The following is a 22,840-nucleotide window of genomic DNA, read 5'->3' as shown; positions in this document are numbered from 1 at the left end:
ACCCCCCCCCCCCCCCCCCCTTAATATTTGCGTGTTTTCTTTCCCGAGAAGCATTTTAAATAAGCTGCTGAAACACAACAAAACAAATTGAAATATGAAGTTTTCTTGTTGTTAACAAATTGTGTACGGTAGTGATAATCTAACCAAATAACAATTTCTTCGCTGGAAAAATGGAAAAGCTTCGGGATTTTTCAGTGTTTTTAATTATAATGTAAACATTTTAGGTAGCCGTATTATACACACTTGTGCGGTACCTTGAATTTCATTTGTTCATGCACGCATGAAGATGATTTCATCGTAATATTATTCTTATGTCTATCTTTTTCCCATGAATATGCTGAACATGATAACTAGGTCGGACATTATCGTTGTCCTACATCGAGTAGATTTCTGGCCGCCGTTTTCATGCTGGCTGGGATTCTTCCTGCTGACTTTCAGCCGCACCCCTGATCTTCTGGTAGGAAAGATCTACACATAGCCTTCTCGGACAAGGGCAAAAAATCTAGGAGGGCCCGTGAGCAAGTTGCGCACGTGAGAAAGATCCATTGGTGGTCTAAAATCGATAAGAGTAGGCTTCGGCCGCCACCAGGGGAAAATTCAAAATTTCCTATCAACTGAAAAAGTTTAATGTATCCCCCGCGCTCACAAGACCGTATGCAATTGCGTGCGCCGTAAAACACTTACCCCCCCCCCCCCCCCCCCAAAAAAAAAAAGATATGATAGATAGTTTTGAAACCTAGGCCCAGTGTGCTCTCTGTGGGATAGGGGATTGGGATAATATAATAATTTAATTTAAATAAACCCACAGTCCTGACTACAGAAGGTGAAAACCCTTCCATGATGAGATACATGTACATGTATGGCACATGGAGATCAACCCTCTGATGTTCATGGGCGATACCTTATTTAGTTTACCCAGTATCTTCCGCTTCTCCTTCCTTCAACCCACTCTCTTCCTTTGTCTTTTCTTCCACTACTGACCTCGTGTGCAGCCAAAAACTATAAGGCCCCCGGGCAAATCCCTCAGAGTCGGCGCCTTTGGCCGTGAGGTGTGACTTGTACTGAGGGAAACTAGATCTAGGTGCATGTTGGTTGAGGTGAGATCAGTCTGCGGACTGTCCTCGCCAATACAAAAACGTCTTCTTTGGCCCGCGTTTTCCTCTAAGTATGGCCCAGGCCACTCAATCGGTTGAAAGTTGAAACCCCTTCTGTTTTGTGACAAGTTTGTCTTGGGGTCAATCTTGACGGTAGGGTCAATTATTCCACTTCTCCTGAAGAGCGGCCTATAGCTCTGGGGTAGCCCAGGCACACCAATGTATCCCCTAACTGGGCTTGGTGGCGGGTGGGGAGCTCCCAAGTCATACCAACCATTCCAACATAAAATGGAAACTAAATCTTCAAGCGACCCTCCCGTCCCCTGCTCCCAACGTTACTAAAGACTAAGATCGAGCGCTTGTCCATAACCTCCGCTCGAGAAAACTGATGACAAAAGCGCCAAACACTTCATAGTGTCCACAGCCTCCTTTCCGTTCCACTCCTCACTTTTGCGCGTTAAACATGGTGAACGCTTTACACGAGCTGTGAAGAGAACCGGGTGTGTTATACAGTGGGTGTCGCATTCAACGATGTTGCCGGGACCGGCTTGTTGTCCTCGTTGGATCCGACCTCTCGTTGAACGTGACTAAGGCTAAAGTAAAGAAAGGAGACAAGTTATTAAATAATAGGATGTTCCAATAACAGTAATTAAAACAGTTGTTCCCTGGATGACGAAAATCTCAAACAGCATCAGTGTGCGCGTGTTTGAGCTGTGCTCTGACCGTCATTTCTGCATTTTTAAATATTCTTTTTTCCTGAACACCATTCTACTCTGAAATAAGGATATGCTATTCTTGTTAGCCTATCGTTATATTCATCAATTGTTAATTGTTAAAGTTAAAGATAAAGAGGGTGACTGGTGTTATTTATAGTGCTTCTGTTTCTGCCGCTGCTGCTGCTGCTGGTGGTGGTGGTGGTGGGATTAATGATCAAGGGAAAAAAACAACAACAACAAGCACTTAAGCCAGGGGGCGCAAGTGGTCAAAAGAAAATCAAATGTAGCTTTCTTCTTCCCCAGATCATGGCGATAGATGAGCTCGCCTCAGCAGATAGTCTACTCGCTATGCATATACATGTATTTCTTCATGAGAGAATATCTGGGGTAGAATACTGAATTCTCATTGTTTTGCGAGGTGACGACGCATGGGATGATTCCAGTAACGATGATAATTGGAGAGATATTTCCTTTTGTATCGCCACCAAAGAAAGATTTTGCGTTTTCATGTCAGCACCATTTTACATCACATGCCGAAATAATATAACAAGCGGAGCGGAGCGGATGGTGCAGATCATAAAGACGACCTGCACATTTCTGTCCAGACATTTCATGACGAGGAGAGGAGTCTGTGGACATCTAGCCTAAAGAGTAGGGCTCGCGGAAACGGATCCGGCCTCAGTGCCGAGACAACAATTCACAAACCTCAAGAAAATGAATCTTTACTTTACGGCTGTTTCAACTCTCCCTCCTCCCAGACCAGAGAGCTTCCGGAATAGCTGTACGAAATCATCTGGAGTAATGATACGCAGAATTACAGCTCTAAATCTTTAATTACTTCAAGACAGGAGATGCACTACAACAAGCAGTGGGATACCTCCCCACTAACGTACAGAAGATGTCCCCTGACGCACTCCTTGCCAAGCGTGCGTCTGAAAATGAAGATCACGTCCTTCAGCGGTATTCCTTGCGAATCGGCGTGACACGTCATGTTTAAGTTCAACCGTGCGAAGGAAGTCGTTCGCAGCTATGAGCTGAAAGTAGTGAAAGACTGCCCAGTGAATGAGTTTTAGTTTAAGTAGAGGTTTTACGGCGCTCGCAATTGCATAAGGTCATATGAGCGCCAGAAGATTAAAAGTGTTACAAGAGAGTAACAAACATAACAAAGAAATATGGGAGATAAGGACGACAGATGTTTGATAGGAAAGAAGGAGCAAACCACACCAGAGCAACCGACAACCACCCACTCAGTGAATAAAATTGTGGCTAATTGTGAAGGGACTGAAGGTGCGTTCCAAGCCCGCTGGATTACTCTTCGGCAGGGGGAGACCACCCTTGAGTCGAACACTATTGTACTCACATTCGATTCATGTCGCCCCGGTTCGAGCATGATACTGATACGTGTATTTGGTCCTTGATGTGCAACCCTAAGTGCCAAACCCTCTGCGCTGTTTCAAATGCAGTAGAGTCCACGGATCTCGAACAAGAAAATCACGAATTCTCGGGTATCTCGAACATAGTGCTCGGTCCCGTTTCAGTCCCTATGTTTTCTTTGTATATTGATTGGCTTCAAGGAATTCCCGTACACGCAACTGCGGCAACACTCGACAAATCTCAAACAAATCCACTTCGCCTTCTCTGCTAAAGATCCAGCTATACAGCCTTTCTGGACGCAGGTAGATGTTTTTTTTAATTGTTACAGCCAAAACGTGGTCCTTGTGTCACCACTTGAGATTGGAGGAAGGGGGGACGGGGAAGGGTGGTCGGGGGAGTGATGCTGACCGCACCGCATAACTGGCTCGCCACGGTGCAATTATGATGTGGGACGTGCACGGTGCATATGGCAAGAGGCGTAACTTTCTGTAAGCCAATTAAATGAGAGGAGAGAAAAGACGTAAGAGTCGGCAGTGCACACGTGAGATTTTCTGCTTTCCACTTTCTTTCATCTTCGTGCTTTCACACCGTCAACTCGTGACGTTCATCAAGGGAGCTAACAATGTTAATTATTTTAATGTTGTTTTTTTTTATTATCTCCGTTGATTTTTCTCTCTATTTCTTTGTATTTGTATTATGTATTGAGGCTTTCACGGACATGACGAATCACGGAAATCTCGAACACTATTTCCAATTCCCGATGAATTCAAGTTATCCGTGTTTCACAGTATGTCAGAAGTTTGGCCATAGCCAGTCGCCCGCAATGCCGACATGCAGCAATGGGTTCTCGTTGTAGCAAGACCGAGTATTCGGAAAGGCAATGCAAGGCCAGTCCTTGCTGTCCCAATCCCGACGGCTAGCGCACAACTTTCAGCAATGAGTGCTCGACTTGGCTTTAAGAATGTGCCATCCAAGGGTACCAAATGCGAATTAAATTGCTGTTTGCCCCAATTGTGACCCCCGTCCCAAGCTGGTCATATGCGAAGGTAGTTGACCAGTTACAAAGTTGGCCAGTATTTCTACTGCCGACCTCGCAGGGCCCGCGGTCAATAGGCGAAAGTTGCACCAGCCAACAAAAACTTCTCTCCCTCCCTTGAGGCACTTCATAACAGATTCGGGGCTCTATCGGATGAGGTGTATCGTACTCCTTCTTCGCCCCTTCTTTTCACCCCTCCACCTCCTCTTCTTCACGCCCCATCCCTCTAGTCTTATGGAGTGTGAAGTATCCAATCCCACCCCCCCCCTCGTCTGCTCCACCTTCCAATACCCCACCTACTCCTGCAGACACTAGACACCCCCCCTCCCTATTGAGGATGACACCTATTGTCCCCCTTCCAGGCGTATCCCTGGGTAGGACGGAGTTGGTCAATCCCCCTCAAACTCAAATCCTCCAGCAAATTGAACAAGCAGCCCTCCAATCGGGGGCGGCAGCCACGCAAATTTTCTGTCTCTCAAACAAAGTCGACCTCATCGAAGTCGGGGGGGGGCTTTGTGCTCCAAAATAAAAGCAAACTAGAGTAATCGGCACTTTTATGACCTTATTGTGCTGCAAGTGCCGTAAAACTCTTATTAAAAAACAAAACAAAACTAGAGTAATGACAGTCCTGTCGTGGACAAAAACCACCAAAAAGCATAGAACATACCACAAAAAAACACCCATCCAACAATTCCCCAATGCAGAGAGAATCTTCCCTGATAGTGATAGCTCTAAATCAAACTCAGCTGTACGCAGCCCTTTCCTATCCACAAACAACATTCAACAGCGGAGGCTTCATCCCGAGGACTCCCTTTTCTTTTATCTACACAGGCCACTACCATTCGCATGGCACTGGCCTCCATATAAAATTCTCTGAGATCATCTTCTCTCATTTTGTATGAGTATGATTCCTTAGCCTTGCAACATTTCACTCACCAATGTCACTCTTAAACCCTAAAACAGTTAAATTTCAGCGGAGGATTCACCCCTTGACTGAACAAGGAAAGGGTATTGTGTTTGCAGAGATACTTAGTTAACCTCGTCATGAAGGCATCCGAGGAAATCAGCAGGTCTATTTTCTACTGAAGAAATTCTTGTCCCCATTGTTGGGATCAACTGAGAACACCCTCTCACAGACAGACTTTAAAACTAAGGTCAAAAGCTATACCTCAAGTCTTTGAGAGGAACACTGAAGAGAACACATGAACAATACACTCCACAAACGCCAAAGCCCACGAAAACCATTGAGTCTCTACAGAAGAGACGAAAGTGATGCTGACGTTACAATCAAGCACAGCTTCATATACATGTCCAGACTATGGATGGACTAGGGGAGAAACATTTTAAATGCCCTAATTTGAAGAATTTCTTCTCCATCGTTGATCCCAGCAGAATTCTCGATTTTATGAAGACCATTGGTCCATGCTCAAAGATGTAGATGGGAATATTTCAAGAAAGTAAAATTGAATTTCTACTCTGTGTATTTTTTTAGATACTTCAACCAAGCCCTGATATCCTGGATAGGCTACATAATGTCACTCCAGACAGTCACGAAGCTTTCAAGCTTAAAAAATTATATTTAAAAAATGGGGGCAAATATATTAGAAATGGTGCGAACACTATTCAAGACATCATCATATCCAATACTCAGGAGTTGAACGGGGTCCAAGAACACAAACAAGCAATTAAGTTTTTAACATCTTTATTAAAAAGTGTTCCATACAATAACATACATATTATACTTATAATGAAATGTACATAGGATGAAAGTTAACATTATCAATGACACAATAGTACTACCTGTATCAATTTATTTTAAATTATATTACCGGTAAATTAAATAAGACTAACATTAAATGAAATAAGACTTTTACTATCAGCCCCTTTTACCACCAGGTTTGCCAATGCAAGAATAGGGACGCTTACATTCTATGACTATATATATGTAAAAACATACTTGTCTCTTTATAACTCAATCTAAAACTGCTTGAGATGTACGGCCCTAGCCAAACTTTAATGAAAATTTGCCTAACAACATCACCAGAGGTTCACACTATACATTGTGCACAGCATCTATTCAGCAGCTACACAGTGATAATCTCCCTGTCTCCCATACAGAACTCTATGAGCTAGCATGCATCACCTGCAGAAAGCCTGAAGGCCATTTCATAAAATTTTGTACAAAGGAACAAACGGAAACAACTTATTAATTATAACATTGTTTTTCATCTGGTTATAGCTGAATCATTTCTCACTGTCAACTTCATGCCCACCCCAAGGTTGGCAGTAAAACAAGGTCTGACAGTACAGTAAAGAAAACATAAACAGATAAATCCATCACTTATAACATGAAACATTTACCGCAAAGCTAAATTCTTTGAAACATGGTTCAGCTGCTTCTAACTTTCTTCAGACACACTGGACTTGAGAAATTGCAAGTGAAACTACGGCTTAAAATAAACTGACTTAGAAACCTCCACGAGAATTTAACCCTGCTTGCAGTTGACTAAAGAGAACCCAGATGCACAGGTCTTGTAGGTTCAGGGTTCAAGATTTAAACATAAGCAAGGGTAGTTTGCCTACCAACAGGTAGAGTTTTCACAGTGTAGTACAGCAAGACAATTAAGGTACAGTAAGTGATAATACCAACTTCAACACAGCAAGCTCATATCAACTTGTGTGGGACTAAGCGTCATTATCCTTGGCACCTCATAAACTGTACTGAAGGAAGCTATTCTCATCAGTACTAAGTTCCCAGCATTATATAGGCCTCTGTATGAATGATCATTTTGATAGGGATAAGCTGACACATTCAATTACTTCATTACGCTATCCTTGCAAAGAAAAGAAGATCATTAATCAATAACCCATCTACTCGAAGAAAAATTTCTCAAACATGACAGATGTGAAGGGAATGATTTTGCCCTCCCCCACCCCCCCAAAAAAACATAAGTCTGGCTAAGGCATTGTACCAATTGTTCCATGAATAATATTCATTTCAAACAGCCTCACACTCAAAAGTGATCAGTTATGTTCCCTATCATTCATGCACATCTTGATATAAACAGCACTAGTTTGTCTGATGACATTCATACTAAATTCACGCAATGATAAACCAACCCGAGCCCTCTTTTCACAAATTTACACTTGTGCACACATGGGAAATCAGATCACTTAGTTGTTGCATACTTGATTTCATCAAAGGCTTTCCTTGCCTTCCGTAGTTCCTCACTCATCAACAGGAGCTCTTTCACACGAGAGTATTTCTTTGGATCTTTTCGTATTAGGAAGATTATGTCCTCCACAATGATCCGACCTGATTTGCCGATTTCCATAGCTTTCCTCGTCTGGAAACAAGAGCAAAAGGATTTCAAATCAACCACAGGACACAAGATAAAGACATATGAACTTTGGGTAATAATTGTGTGCTTGCCATTGGAAAGAAGGGGACAATTTTCTACTAATTTGAACAAGGGTGATTTTATCAAAGAAACTGAGTTATTCACCTGTCAGACTGGGACAAAACAGACACAGAGACAGAAAGTACACAGACAATTGGAACAAAGGTTTTCAAAGTCTCTACATGAAATAAAGACAAATGTTATGTATCCATCAGACAGAGACAAAGATATACAAAGACAGAAAACACACTGTGACAGTTTCCCCAAGGAGACTTTGCAAATAAAAAACTTCATTACAATTCTTTTAAAATTTAAGTCCTTTATCTATAGAATTGTGCCAGTTCAGTCAATCTTATTTTCTCGTTCTTTACCCCAGTAACCCCATATTAAGACCTTAACAACAAGTATTGAAAGAAGAGGCCGCAGCATTGAAAAATAAATCTGCTATCTTAAAAACCATGAAAAATGTATTCATTTTCAGACATGCCAACCATTAGATGGACAAAGGGGTTTCCCTCAGAATCCTCACCAAACTTAAGAATTTTTTTATTTTAAAAAAATTGAATTCTCCAGAACCTAACTAGATTAAGATTATGTAGCAGACTATGCCAAATAAACATGAATTGCACATTAAATGTACGTCCAATGTCATTTTTGATTAGTCACGCAGATACACACAAATAAAAGGAAATATTTTCCCATCAATTACTATAAGTCAAGCAAATATTGCAAATACACAAATAAAAATATGTATTTTCATATATCCTTTACAAATAGCGGATTTTATGCAAATCTAATTTAAGTTGTTTGACAGAGGAGGGGGGGTTGGGTTGGAAGGAGAGAGAACAGAGCTCCGATTTTATAGGAGTACTTAGTAGATCTGTATTTTATAGCAATTGAATAAGAATTTTGCATTTTGTAAACATGTGGGATGACTTTGACTATTGACAATCAACAAAATAAATACTTGCTGCTATAATAGACAGAGAAACAATTATATTATTAAGTGTTTAGGAAAAGGCAAAGTTTTTTTAAGATGCTATTATTAATCTCTATACACCAAGGACACTGCTGGTGCCCAAACCCAAATGCAAGGTCCTAATGTACCTTGTGATCAAAGATTGTAAACTACAAGATGACCCACTCCATTATTTAGGATACAATTTTTAAAAAAGTTATATTGCTAAAGGCAACACATTAAATAATTGTACATAGGTTAAGGAAAGATGCTATTTTAGGGAGGGAACTGTCTAGTAGCACTAAATCTGTATTTTACCATTTGAGTAATGTATTCGATGACTAAGTCTTCTAGCAGGTCCACCGACTCTGTGTAGGGGTTCTGGTCATCACCAAAGCCATACATCATGCATCTCACTGTTCCAAAGAGAAATGAAAAAGTTTTGCATATATGAATGTACAATACATCAATTTTCAGGAGCTACCAAAACGAGCTTCAATAAACCAACTAAAAGAGATCTAAAAACAGGAAAGGCAATGACTACTTCCATTTATCCCCGCGGGGAAATTTCTGTTGCAATGGTGACAAAAATCCATCTGATGCAAAGGTTAGAACACAAGAAACGTGTCACAAATTACACACATAACACAGTACATGATGAGACACCAGTTGCTATATTTATATTATCTAATTAATCTAGAAAAACGCTTTACAGTTAGTAATTGCAGTCAGGGGCGAAGGCTGACTTGTTTGAAAGGGTAATCAAAGTGAGACAAAGAACCAGGCAGAAATGAGTCCACACACGAAAAACTTTCCCACAATGGGAACATTATTGCAAAACTTCTCATTCAAGGTAGCATCAATGATTATGAATGAAAACGAGTTCCTGAATTCAAATTACATGTATATTGTATGTTCATCCACCAAAATAACCAAGAAAATATCTTATTTAATAATTTTAATCACACTCACTGTGACACTTAGGGCAAACCATAATTTTAACTTTTAAATGAACAGAGGGAATAATGGTCTCAAGATTTTAGTTTTTGTAAGAGTTTTATGGCACTTGCAACATAATCATGTTATAAGTGCCGAAGATTAGAGGTGTTAAAAAAGAGTAACAAACATAAAAAGAAGGAGAAGAGATCAAGACGATAGATGTTTGATAGGAAAGAAGTAGCAAAACCACACCACAGCACCCGCCAACCACCCACGGTCTCAAGATTTGTTCTACAGTAAATTTAACTAAAGATGTGGATGCACAAACAGAAGGCAAAGAAGCAGAGATGACAATACTACCAATTATGTATAAGAAATTTGACTTCAAGTATGGTTGTCTTTGTCTAGCTATTTGTGGCCAGGAAATTATCTCATGACCAGATTATAGAGCAGTAAAACATAGAGGGGGGGCGGGGGGGAAGCACCCACAGCAGCCACAAGATTGTCAGGAGTTAGCCCCCCTCACCTCTATGAGGTAGACTTTACCCATCCAATTGTTAGCGTACATAATCAGTGCTTGTGTTGTGCACATGGCTCAAATTTAAATTATTTTAATTTATAAGACCTACGTCTACGAGTGTATTTGATGGCGACGGAGTTCCTCAATTACAGTAGTGGCAGCGATTATTTTATTGCAGTGTGGTGCCCTGTCTTTGAGTTTGGGATAGGGCATACTTCAGTGACCATGCATCCAAGTTGCTTTAATTACACTGTTTAGCATTCCTTGTAAGCTTGAGTGCACTACAGACTTGACCATCTTAATCAACATTTAGGACAGAAGTTCAACAAAGATAAAAGTCAACACTAAACATGACAAATAGAACAGTATAACACACATGTTGCAGATAAAAGATGACCAACAATAGCAACACAAAACATAGAAAATGAAAAAAAAGGTAGCATTTCTCAAAATAGAAGGCATAAAAGACCTTTCTGCCTCAATCAATCAAAATGCTGTATTTGAATGAATCAAATAGGCGTGACTTATCTAACCCTATCCGTACGCCCTGGGGTTGTATTCTTCACATAATAGAGGCTTTGAAACTTTCAGTATTTCTCAAAAAATCATTTTGACAGACTGCTAAGCAAAGCGTACGGATCGGATTACCGAGTAAATTTCCTCTTTGGAAAGTGGTGTCACAGAGTTCCCCAGGTTGTATGGATACGATAGTAAAACACGACGTAGAGATAGAGTTATGGGAACAGGAGGCTGAAATATACAACTTTGTTATTATTAAGACCTATAAATATAAGCTTTCCTATATTACTCAGTATATAGCAAGGACAAGATAAATCTTTTGTAAAATATTGTGTAAATATCCGTGTTGCTATGGCAACAGTGGCCATCTTGAAAATAGACACTAAATGTAGAGAAAGTTCAGTTGAAAAACTATTCCACTTGGGAAGATAAAAAATTAAAAATGGTACAGAACATCCATGCTAGTGTAAATGTGGATAACTGACATCTTTATTTTACAAAAATACTAATAATTTATACTTTTATAGCGCACATGCATCACTTGGAGCTGTTGGGATCAATTCTAGAGGCACGAAATAAAAGAGAAATCAAATTTTTTTTAAAGAAGATATTTACTGTCCAGACACCAGAGATGAAAATTGGCCCAAACCTCAGCCGCCTGTCCCCTTAAGCAGTACAGTCCATGCCGGCTTTAAGCACGGTCATCGGGAGAAAGCTTAAGCGTGCTTAATGCCGAAGCGTGCTTGAGTGCGAAGTAGACACAATCCAGAGATTTTCATGTAGAAAATTTCCCGAGCTATTTCTGTTTGTTTGTAAGTAGGCCTATAGCGGTCCCGCAAAAGTGTGCACTGTTATTTTTACCCGCCATGGTAGTTTTTGTTTGCTTGTTTGTTTTCGTTTTGTGGTCGAATGGGAAATGAAAACTTAATTTAGACGGGCAGTCACGATAAAGCACACTAGATCTCCACACTGCCTGTGCGTACCACTGGCCGTTGCGCCACATTCATATCTTTTATTTTACACCTCAGACCCTTGCTCAGGGAAAATGATACACTTTTTAACTTTTTAGGGCGGAAAATGCAAAAACTCTCTCTGATAAAGGTAGTGGAGGTAGTGGAACATAAGGGAAACTTACATTCTTTGGAAAATATCTTTTTCCTTTTTTCCAAGGGTATGTCTTCCTCATTGTCATCATCCTCAAACTGAAATACACACAAAAAAATATGGTAGAATTAGATCAAAGTATTCCAAGCATGTACGGAGAACATAATTTTCTAAACACAACCCATTGTGGGGCAGAACTTAAACAGAAATCTGCAGGACCGACAGATTTTTTCAGTTTAGCAAGATTAATCAAATAAAATTTAAAAAACCCCAAAAGTGAACTCTATGGTAACTGTAGTGTAGTAAATACAGCACAATATCTCTATCAATATCATTACTTACTTGTTTCCTCCAAACAAATGCTAAGGTCTTCAGTAGGCATGTTTTACTCAGTACTGTAATTTAATGTATGCTTGTGTGAGAAATTAATAATACAAATATTTCTTTATGTTTACTAATGTTCCAACAAGGAATGTCTGAATGATTTAAAATATGCCAAAATGATCAATCAAAATTGCAAATCTAGTATAGGATTTCCAAAATTAATATAAGTCATACCCATGAGCCCCATGCCACAGGACAGGCTAAAGCTAAAAAAAAAAAGGGCATGGTTTTGAGCATCAAAATCAAAACTAAGATTTTCAACCCTTCTATGTCTACATTAGACAGCTTACAATAAGAATACTAGGATTTAATTTTTAAAGTAGATTAACATGAGTGGTGATCCAGTCTACTAACAATAATATTGTCTAATTAAGTTCAACTTGGGTTAACTAGTTGTCTTGTTACACGTACAGTACAGTTGTACGAAAGTCTTGTCATAAATTACTACGAAGCTTATTCACTTTCATCTGACTATTTAATATGGGAAATGGGATAATAACACTGAAATGTGGGGGCAGGGTGTGTCACTGTCTTAAAACAAACAATCTGCAGGCTAGGTTACGGTAAATCATTTATATTGTTGTGATCCTGTGTATGCACCAAAAGGTCAGTTTTCAAACATAGGTCCTAAATAGAGAAACATTTTCATCATTACTGGATCAAGATTTAAAGAAAAAAAATTTTTGTTTGGTTGTTGGCCAACAGGAGTATCATGCAAAGTTTCAAACGCAAAAGACACTCCTGTGCTGGGACCCAAGAAAAAAATCAACTTAACCGCAGCGAGCTCAACAGAAGTGGAGTCGACTGTAAGTAATTTAGTTGTTACATAAATACTCTTCGAAAAAAAGTTAGGAAAACTTTCATATGAATTTAAATTTATTATAAGAAGAGAACAAAGTGACAAAAACAAGCCTGGTTTTTACAGATAGTTATTTAATATCTAAAGAAACATGTGATAACAAATCAACTTCAACAACAATTAGCACGTTGGAAATGGGTACCCCCAAAAAATAAAAACTCACAAAAATGAAGGTTTCAGTACAAGGTACAGTAATGAATGTGTCCTTCACTATTAGCAAAGAACTCTGTGCACCTATTGTTCATGTTCATAGACATAATCAGGTTTTTCAGGAACACTTTGTGGAAAAGCATTCCACTCCTGCTGAAGATTGTGAAGGAGCTGGTCATGTGCGTAATTTTCCTGAACACAACATCCTAGCGCATCCCATAGATTTTATGTTTAGATCAGTGCTATTTGTTGGCCAAGGCAGTCTGTTAATTCCATTTTGAGCAATGAAATTGTTGATAACACGAGCACGGTGTGGCCTGGCATTGTCACTTTGAAAGACTGCCCCAGCACTAATTAGCTGCAGCTGCATGACGACTAAAGGCTGTACAATCTCATTGCGATTGGGAATGGTATTGAGATTGCCCTAAACAAGATAGATAGGGGTCCTATTGTGAAGATTTATTCCATCCCACACCATCACAGAACCTCCCCTTATAACGGGCTGTTTCCACAGTGCAGTCGTCTTGAAAGCGCTGTCCATGATGTCTCCACACTTGAATGCAGCCATCATGTGGCTCCAACTGGAATCTCGACTTTTCGGTGAAGAGGACATGATGCCAGTCTGCTTGTGTCCACCTCTGATGCTGTGTACTCCACATTTGATCATGAGTACTCCACCTTCATCGTGCTTCTCGATGGTCTTCCGTGAGCCTGTGTCTGCAGAGGGGACGTCTAGAATGCAGCTAGAAAATTCATGCTGGTGATTTGTAACAATTCCAGTGCTGACATATAATCATTTTTGCGAGTAGCTTGTCTGAAAGGCTGCCAGGTGATGCTAGCTGTTGTTGTTTGGGTTGCAACAGTATGAATCGGTCTTCCCTCACAGTGGTTGACCTGGGCCACCCAGGCAGACAGCATTCGTCAGTATTTCCGGATTGTTGGTACAGGTCTTCCAGTCGGCTGACTACGGAAGGCAAAACAGCAAGTCTCCGAGCCACCTCCCTCATCTTGAAGCCTACCAATGGCACTTCCTCAGTTGTGTCAATTCAACTTAAACTTGCTTCTTGATCTACACCTAGGCACACAGTTTGGCGATTAAATTTTCGACTCGTTGTAAGGACTTATAGTCATTGCATGGACGTAATGTTCACTCAACATAACGATTTATCATGTGAGGGTAATTTTTTTTTTACCATTTAAAAAGTAAATTTTTCATGAACCCCCATGGTTTAGCACATGGGCACATTCCTCGTGTTCACAACTCAAGCACATTAGGATATTATGTCAAGATTGTCAATATGATTTTTAAATATTGGTTTACAATACATATTGTTAGGAAGGACTTCCGTGACGAGCGACCACCCCAACAAACACAATAAAGAAGAGACTTAACCCTAACCTAAACCCTACCCCCAGCCCTCTATTCTACTCTGTCTCAAAGTGGTAGCTCGTTATAGAAGTCCTCCTCATTACTGAATTGACTGAGTCCCTCAAATAGAGCAGGTACCATTTCTGAAGGTATAAACATTATATGTATTTACAGATGTCGCATGAAAAATGCATAGAAGCCCAGGCTACATATATTTAACGATGTTTAGAACCTTTTTCGAAGAGCATTTTCTGTATTTTATAGAACTACTCCTGTATCGCGGATGCTATCCATGCTGGTTTGACTTTTTTGTTTTGTTTATGCATGCTTTTGTGGTCATTAGGAGGGGTTCAGGGGAGGGGGGTGTCTCCCCCGTGAAATAATCATTTACGACATTTTTTAATTGCCAAAATCGTGTTCAGGCTCAGGGGGAGGAATTCCGTAACGAGCAACCACTATGAAACAAAAAGTAGAATAGAGGGTTAGGGGTAGGGGTTAGGCCAGGGTCAGGGCTAGGTCTCTTCTATATTATTTGTTGGAGTGGTCGCTCGTTACGGGGGAAGTCCTGTTTAGGAGTTCAGTTAGGGCCTTAAAAAACCCTGAAAATGTGGTACTCCTTAAGAATCTGGGTCCCCTTTGGGGATACTAGTTTTGACACCACCGACCATTACTTCTGGTTCTAAATGATTACTTTTTGATGCGCATGCCGATACGGAGAGATAGCCTATCAAACCTATTTGCAAAAAATCAAATTATGGTCAAATGCCCCCCTGAACCCCCCCCCCCCCCCCCCCCCCCCTCAATGTTTTTGTTAGGTGCCCCCCTGAAACCCCCCTTGCCTTGTTAAAAACAAGTGAAATTTTACTGCTCCTTTTGTAGGCTAGATGTACAGATAAAACATCAATACCGAATATTTAAATAAGTATAGATATCCAGTACTCTGTGTGGATGATGCCAAGTCTAAACAGACAGGACCCACATTCTAAGTTGTACCGAAAAAGCTACAAAATAACACCCTGTAAGAGATGGGAGTGATTTTATAAAATTATTGAGCATTCTAGATGTATTTCTAAAAAGCATCACACTATTACTATGAGGCACTCTTCGGAAGAAGTGGTCCCGGCCGAACTCCATAGATATTTATACACAAAATCGGAAGTCAAGTGAAAAATCTGACGGAGTTGCCAGAGTGAAAATGCCACAGGTAAATAAATTTATAAAAAAGGTCCAAACACATTTTAGACTATTTTTCGATACTTTTAAAACATTTTTAGTGTGCTGAGAACAATTTTGGGCATGACTTCCGTAATGAGCGACCACTAGGCTATGTCTTACAGAGTAGAATAGAGGGCTAGGGGTACGGTTAGGGTTAGGTCTCTTCTTTACATTGTGTTTGTTGGGATGGTCGCATGTTATGGACATCCTTCTCAACTTTGGCATTAAAACTGTCATAAACAATTATTTATGTGAATTTAGCATGTGGGAAACCCCTTCCATTTTACGTGACTTTTGTTATTGTTTCTGATTGTGTACATAAATGTATAAATTTCTATGGAATTAGGCTGGGACCACATCTCCTGAAGAGAGCCCACTATGACTATGACAGACTAAGCCTTGATCTAGATTCTAGATCTACTTTATGTCATGTACTTAGCCTAATTATAGAAGGAGTTCCGAAGAGGGCCGGCGAACAAACAACGTACACTAAAGAGGGAATATTTTGAGCAGGGTATACAAAAAAAGTTTGGCTCACTATTTTGCAAAAATATTATGTTCCTGGTTTTAGGGGGGCTTTTGTTGGCATTTTATTGTTTTTGCACCTCCCTCTCCCTTCCAAAACGGAAGTCCACCATATTCTCAATAGTCGACAGAAGAAGGTAATGGCGGATTCCACACGACTCAAATCTGTTATCGACTGGAGCTGTAAAATGTGCTTTGCTCTAGAAAAAGTTATATCGTCTAGTTGTCAAATTTACTAGAGACGGGCGGGAAGTGCTTTTTCCTTCCCGAGCGAGAAGACCGGGAAGCTGACCTACTTCTCGCCAGGACCGGTCCCGAGAACGGGAAATACTTCCCGTCTCGTGTCTCGAGAAATACTTCTCGTCTCGTGACCAATTTCTCTTCTCGCCCCGCAGTTCAAGCCACTCGTTCAGCGAGAAGGCCGGCTGTGGCGGGGATCTAAATTTAGAAACTAGGCTTGCCCTGTTGCGCAGGCGCAGGCGGTGAAGGAAGGTAGGGAGACCTAGGTCTAGGCCCTGATCAACTCCCCTCTTGCCTCGTCTCGCCAACCTCTCCCCTCCCTTTCAGTTTCACACACAGGACGGCACGGTGATGGGTGGCACTGTCTGCGTTGTCATTTCTCGCCTCTCACTCTCGTTACTGTTACTCGTTGTGTCAAGCCAACGAGCAGTATCACGTCTCGGTACCGAGCAGTAGTAGTTTAGTGCCCGAGAAGCGACGTGAAGGCCGTTACAACACTTGAATAGTTTGCTCAGTTGACCTTGCAACGGTAAGTGCCAGCCCTCTGGGGAACTCCTCCCCTAGACTAGATGTAGAATCTAGATCTAATAATTTGATAATTATTATTATCCCCATTCACTACCAAATAGGGAGTCATTTAACTCATTCGCTACGCCGAGCCGTGGGCAGCGGCGCGGTGAAAGTGTGTACCGTATGCCAAGCCGCCCCCGACAGCTCGAGAACCGACCTATAATTCTAGCTTTGATTTTATTTCAATCCACATATCCAAGTTAACCCTCGTCCTGCGGGGGCCGGGTTTATGTCGCCCAATAAGTCTATTTCGGCCCCTCGCCTTCGTTCTGCTCCCCCACCAGTCTGGCCCCTGGCTCAGCGCACACGTGCAGAGCATCATCTCCCGTTCAATTCGGGTCCGCATTCACACAGCTCAAATGTGTATGCGTCAGTTTGATTGAGTTTGTGGCCTTCTTCTAGAACCGCCTGCGTTGGTTCGTAACCGAGGCATACGTCTCATTCAAAACACGCTAAGTTGGTAGCTCTAGATGACCGTCCAATAAAATTATAGAACAAATTGACCTACTTAGACAAGAGGAGCACGAAAGGATAGTCAGGAAATAAGACTTCAATTTTTCTATACAAAATCTTTCAAATGAGCTTGATTTTATATGAAATGATACTACTTGATAAAACATAAGCTTGTTTGATAATTTTGAATACCATTGTGCAGGTACAAAGAACAATTTGAGTGCAAAACATTCGGGAATTGACCTATATTATCCCCTTTCGAACCCCAGGTAATTCATAACAACAAGAGCGTCTAAAAGGTTAAAATTCGAATGGGCGTAACTACTGGACTAATAATGTCTTATCAGCTTATGAGAGGGAGTCATTCATGTGTTCGTAACACTTTATAAATAGAAAGCTATAAAAGAGAGAGCGTTATTTTCATCATCAATTAACACACTCCCACAGTATTCACAGTGAAAACAATACATTTCCTCGCGCGCTTGCTGCACACCAACAGTACACACTGAGTGACCCCGGCGGCGTGCCAGGAATGTCCGACGTAATCGGTAGCTGATAAGATTCGCATCTCAGCACAGACGCAGAACAAGAGATAATTATTGATTTCAAATTTTAAAATGGTATCCACATCCCATCAAAATTGTATAATCGCCTCTTACAGGAACCAAAGTTGAAAAATACACAAATAAACATTACAAATGTATTCTACAAACCTGAAAATTTGAGTATATATATATAATATGTTGATATTTATTTGTGTGGCCCCAAAGACAAATGAACTGCGCACTTGTGGTCTAATTTGCTGCAATTACCAGGCAAGCCCCCAGCACGTGAAAGGAGTGAACAAACTCAGTGTAGCTTACATCCAGTGAGTGTAGGATAATAAATAAGGGCGCATGGGGAGTAGCCTATACAAACAGACGCGAAATTTGAACCGGCCTTCCGAGCCGCGACTTAAATCTAGGCTGAGCAGGGATCGACGCTACTGGTGGGTCTATGCAGTGGAAGGAGCTCCGGACCTGTAAGATCCCACACACATTGTGGTGCTTTTTCGATAGTTCCCACTATGGATGGGCAGGTACTGGTACCCAGTACCGAAACTCCCGGTTCTACCAAAGGAGGTGTCAGTACCGGCTCTGGGAAGGAGCCGACACCAACGGTTAGTACTGGCTCTGGGAAGGAGCCGACACCTAGACGCTCAGCAGAGACCGACACCAGCGGTTTTTTAACCGGGCCACGGGAAGTGTGTTGTGTGTACGCCTAGGCCTTGGCCTTGCAGCTGTGACGTCAGATGCACACGCAGCGGGTGACCTTGATACAGGACTTCAGATTTAAAATTGACAATCAGAAACGAAGTTTGCTAAAATTTAAATATATGGCATCAAATCAGGTCCCCCGCGAGCCACTACGAGTATTTTGATACGCTGATTCCGAAAGAATATGAAATCAAATTTTTCGCGGCGATAATTATTTTTAAAATTCTGCATGCAGTCTTCCCGCGCGGCGGCAAACTTCAAAGGTATTTTGCGTCACAGTTCGTCTCTCAAATTCTGATGTGTGTACGTGTGTGTGTGTGTGTGTGTGTGTGGGGGGGGATGCGGGCGGCGCTGATCGTGGTGTGAGACGCAAGACGTGAAGTCTGTGACGTCGCCTACTGATGTCACTCCCAGTACCGGTACTCTCAGTTCTCGGCACCCAGTACCGAAAAAGTGTCGACACTGGGTTTCGCCGGTACCGCCCAACACTAGTTCCCACCCCCCTTATTTGAGCCTAGAACTACATCTAGATCTATACTATACGTTTGATGCGCACCGAGCTAAGATATCAAACCTAACAACTGCAAAACATCAAATTATGGTAAAATTCAAGGGGGCAAGCCCCGGCGAATAAGAATTGCGGGGTGGGAATTACTCAAAAAGCACCCACATTGTGGTACTTTTTCGGTAGTTCCCACCCCCTTTATTTGAGCCTAAATTCTAGATCTATAGTCTATACGTTTGATGCGCGGCGAGCTAAATCAAACCTAACACTAACAACGTCAACAGCAAAACATCAAATTATTGTAAAATTCAGGGGGGGCATGTCCCCCTGAAACCCCCGGCAAATATTTATCGAAGTGACTATTTCTCCGAATGTTCGGAGAAATAGTGCCGATCTTTATTTCTCCGAATGGTTTCCGGCTTCCGGTCTCGTGATTTTTTGCCTATTTATTGCGAGAGTTCGGCGGCAACTTTCATTCTGCCTCTGGTCTGGGAAGGAACACCGCATGGCAAGCCCGCCTACAGACAACCTTCAGTAACACCCACCACCATCATGCACATGTACACACACTAACTAAACATGACCAGTGGGCAACTTTTAAACGTATGACGAGCTGAGCTGTGGATGGAGAGACAGTGTGAGTGAAAGAGCGGGTGAAAGGAAGAATGTGCGAGTGTATCCACAGGTGACAGCAACTACAAGACGACACCGACACCCCCCCCCCCCCCCCCCCGATCCACAGCTCACGAACGAAAGGAATGCAGCTCAGGCAGTGTTTTGCCTATATTATTGTCCATGATTCAAAGGGTGCAAGGAAATGAGTGAGGTTTTCTTTGTGTGTGCCTGAAGGGAGAGGGTGGGGTATGAAAGTCATGCGGACGGGATGAGCCGCGGGAGAGAACACAGGAATTGAAAGAATGAGTGAAACTGAAAGAGATGAACGAATCATGAGCCCTTGAGTGAATGGATCCTGTGTTTCTATTTTTGTATACTTTGAACTGTTATTGAATAAAGGCTGAAATAAAGCCCGAAAAACAAACACACACACACACTCCTCACTCTCCACTTACTACCACACACAGACACACTCACACACGCACATACATACACACACACACACACACACAGGGGCAAATTTTTGGGTCTATATCTATTTCAATTTTCAAAAGCTAGTCTAGAGATTTTTAGATGAGTGTAAAAACGTGAAAAAGAAAGGTTTCACAACAGAAAGAAATCAAAATTAGAACAGCCCATAGACCTGAGTCGGACAGCAGCGACAGCGATGAGATTGAAGATTCGCAAAGAGGGGCGTGTGTGCAGCGTTTTTTTTCTTTTTTTCATTGTGAGTGATTTCACCAAAAGTGCGACAACTTTGTATATACTTGACCATTGTGCATGAAACTTGGCCCAGTTAGAGACAATTGGATATACTTCAGTATGATTAAGTCATGAAGTGATTGGATTTAGCAGCTATACACTGTGAGAAATGTAAGTTGGAAATATTTTGTTTATTTGTTTATTTTTTTCACCTTGTGTTCACTTACCTCCCATGTTTGTTTGGATTTATGATTTTTTTCAATTTTTTTATTAGATTAAAAATATTCTACATTCAATAACCTTCATTTTGGTATATAACATGTCTGACTTCCCGATGGAATTATGCCCATCAGACACAAAAGAAGAACAGGGGTACTTCTGAAATTCTAAGACTAAGAAATGCCTTGGTCACAGCGCGGAAAACGCCTTGGTAGTCAAAGAGTTAAGAGCAGCACCCTTCATAGGCAACACGTCATATCTGTAGCGAAAAACTGTTTGGAATTGTAGCATTTCTTTATATAAATATTTACTGCGGACATTTTTTGGACCGATTGAACCATATTGTATACGAACAATCTTTGGTAGGCCTATACTATAATTATAGATCTAGATTTAGATCTATATAACATCCGAAATTTGCGGGAAAGGATGAGATTTCACAGTGTTCGGAGAAATAGTGCCCAGCTTTATTTTCCCGAACGTTCAGAGAAATAGTGCCCAGCTTTATTTTCCCGAACGTTCAGAGAAATTGTGCCGGCCAATATTTATTGGGTCAGGGGGGCAACCCCCCTACTCTTGGGGGCCAAAACTGGCGAATAAAAGTTGCGAGGTGGGAACTACTGAAAAAGCGCCCACATTACATTGTTCCCCGCTCAAAACTGTAAGAAGTATTGATGAACACAACGTAGAAGATAGGCTAACGAGTAGAATCTAGGGCTAGATTCTAGATCTAGATCTTGATTTAGATATAGCCACTTATCATCTCTTTACAGCACTAGATCTAGATCTTCATCTAGAATCTAGATCTAGGCTAGATTCTAGATCTAGATCTAGATCTATATTTAGATATCTAGATCTAGTCTAGATCTAGATTAGAATCTAGAATCTAGATCTAGAATCCGAAAAGGAAGTGGCTATTCTCATCCGGGGTGAGAATAGAAATACGATCGACCTCTCACCACGGGTGAGACTTGCCACCGTAGGCTGCTATTCTCACCCTGTGTGAAACAAGACCTGTTTTTCCTAATTTCGGAATACTTTCTATCGATGTGGATGATCAAATGGATAAGGCAAAGAAAAGATTACATTATAGCACAAAAGTAAGCTAATTTTATCGACTACAAAGATGCTATGGCTATTTCACTTTTCGAATCGAGCCGAACTACGGGGGTCGCCATTTTGTTTTGCCCGGAAGTTCTCGCAAGATCTACTCCTCCCCTCTTCTCTCTCTCTAGATCTAGATTCTATCTCTTTCTGAATAATGTCTATTGGTGTGGACGATCAAATTGACCAAAACAAAGTTAAAAAATGACGTTAAAACACAAAAGTAAATTAATTTGGTCGTCTACAAAGATGCTACGGCTATTTAACTTTTCGAATCGAGCAGAACTACTACGCGGGTCGCCATTTTGTTTTGCCCGGAAGTTCTCGCGTTACTCCTCTCTCTCTCTCTCCACTGCCCACAGACAAAATTGTACGCTTTTAGTAGGCTAACAGTTGTAATGGAACGTTTGTTCACGGCACAGAATTCTACAATTTTTCTGTTATCACAGTCACAGTGTAGAATTTTGTGGTTTAGGCCATTTTTTAGCCTAAAGGGTGAACGCAAAATTGGTTGGCCTAGATCTAGATCTAGGCTATAACGGTGAACGCGCACCGGGTGAGAATAGCCAAAAGACTCGCCTGCACTATTCTCACCCGGGGTGAGAATAGCCAAAAGACTCGCCTGCACTATTCTCACCCCGGAGGTGGCCATCCAAAAAATATTGTGTAGCGAAAGAGAGAAAAAGGAAAGCACCAGTTTCAGACAGTCACCTCGTTTACTGCAATGTCCTTTTCACTTTCCGTCATTTTCCGCCTTGGGGTCGACCTGGTGAAAAGCTTATATCACAGGAGAAGTAGGATATATTGAGAGGTTGAAATCCACACTTGGGCCTATCGATTTTGTTACTTTTGTGAGCCTTGATCTGCCTCACCAAAACATTATTGTTTAGATCTTGTGTTTCCGGTTTGAACGATAGCAAAACTTGCCAGCGAATAGAAAACTAGTCGAGACTCGAGAGTTCGTTTTTGACATAGGTGCCAGGCTGTACGACAAATTAATGAACCAGTAACGT

General features: G+C 41.3%; 1 protein-coding gene across 1 annotated transcript; it reads right to left on the bottom strand.

The window, feature by feature from the left end:
* Nucleotides 1-5,905: 5,905 nt before the first annotated feature.
* LOC101847064 (transcription initiation factor TFIID subunit 13) lies at nt 5,906-22,836 on the bottom strand. The gene is made up of 4 exons (XM_005106958.3): nt 22,539-22,836; nt 11,693-11,759; nt 8,898-8,995; nt 5,906-7,567 (listed from the first exon to the last, which is right to left on the bottom strand). The coding sequence occupies exons 1-4, from the start codon at nt 22,572-22,574 to the stop codon at nt 7,391-7,393; spliced, it is 378 nt and encodes a 125-aa protein (XP_005107015.1). The 5' UTR covers nt 22,575-22,836; the 3' UTR covers nt 5,906-7,390.
* Nucleotides 22,837-22,840: the final 4 nt, after the last annotated feature.

The sequence above is a fragment of the Aplysia californica genome, unplaced genomic scaffold (genome assembly GCF_000002075.1).
Source record: "Aplysia californica isolate F4 #8 unplaced genomic scaffold, AplCal3.0 scaffold00566, whole genome shotgun sequence".
Classification (NCBI taxonomy): domain Eukaryota; kingdom Metazoa; phylum Mollusca; class Gastropoda; order Aplysiida; family Aplysiidae; genus Aplysia; species Aplysia californica.
The sequence above is the reverse complement of the archived record's forward strand: the minus strand, read 5'-3'. Positions and strand labels throughout refer to the sequence as shown.

Bases quoted from the DNA above. Each gene is read 5' to 3' on its own strand.
- LOC101847064 (XM_005106958.3), bottom strand. From the start codon at position 22,574: ATGACGGAAAGTGAAAAGGACATTGCAGTAAACGAG. The intron at 11,760-22,538 runs GTGACTGTCTGA...TGTGTATTTCAG, and splicing joins AGGACATTGCAGTAAACGAG to TTTGAGGATGATGACAATGA. The intron at 7,568-8,897 runs GTAAAATACAGA...TCTTGTTTCCAG, and splicing joins TCGAATACATTACTCAAATG to ACGAGGAAAGCTATGGAAAT.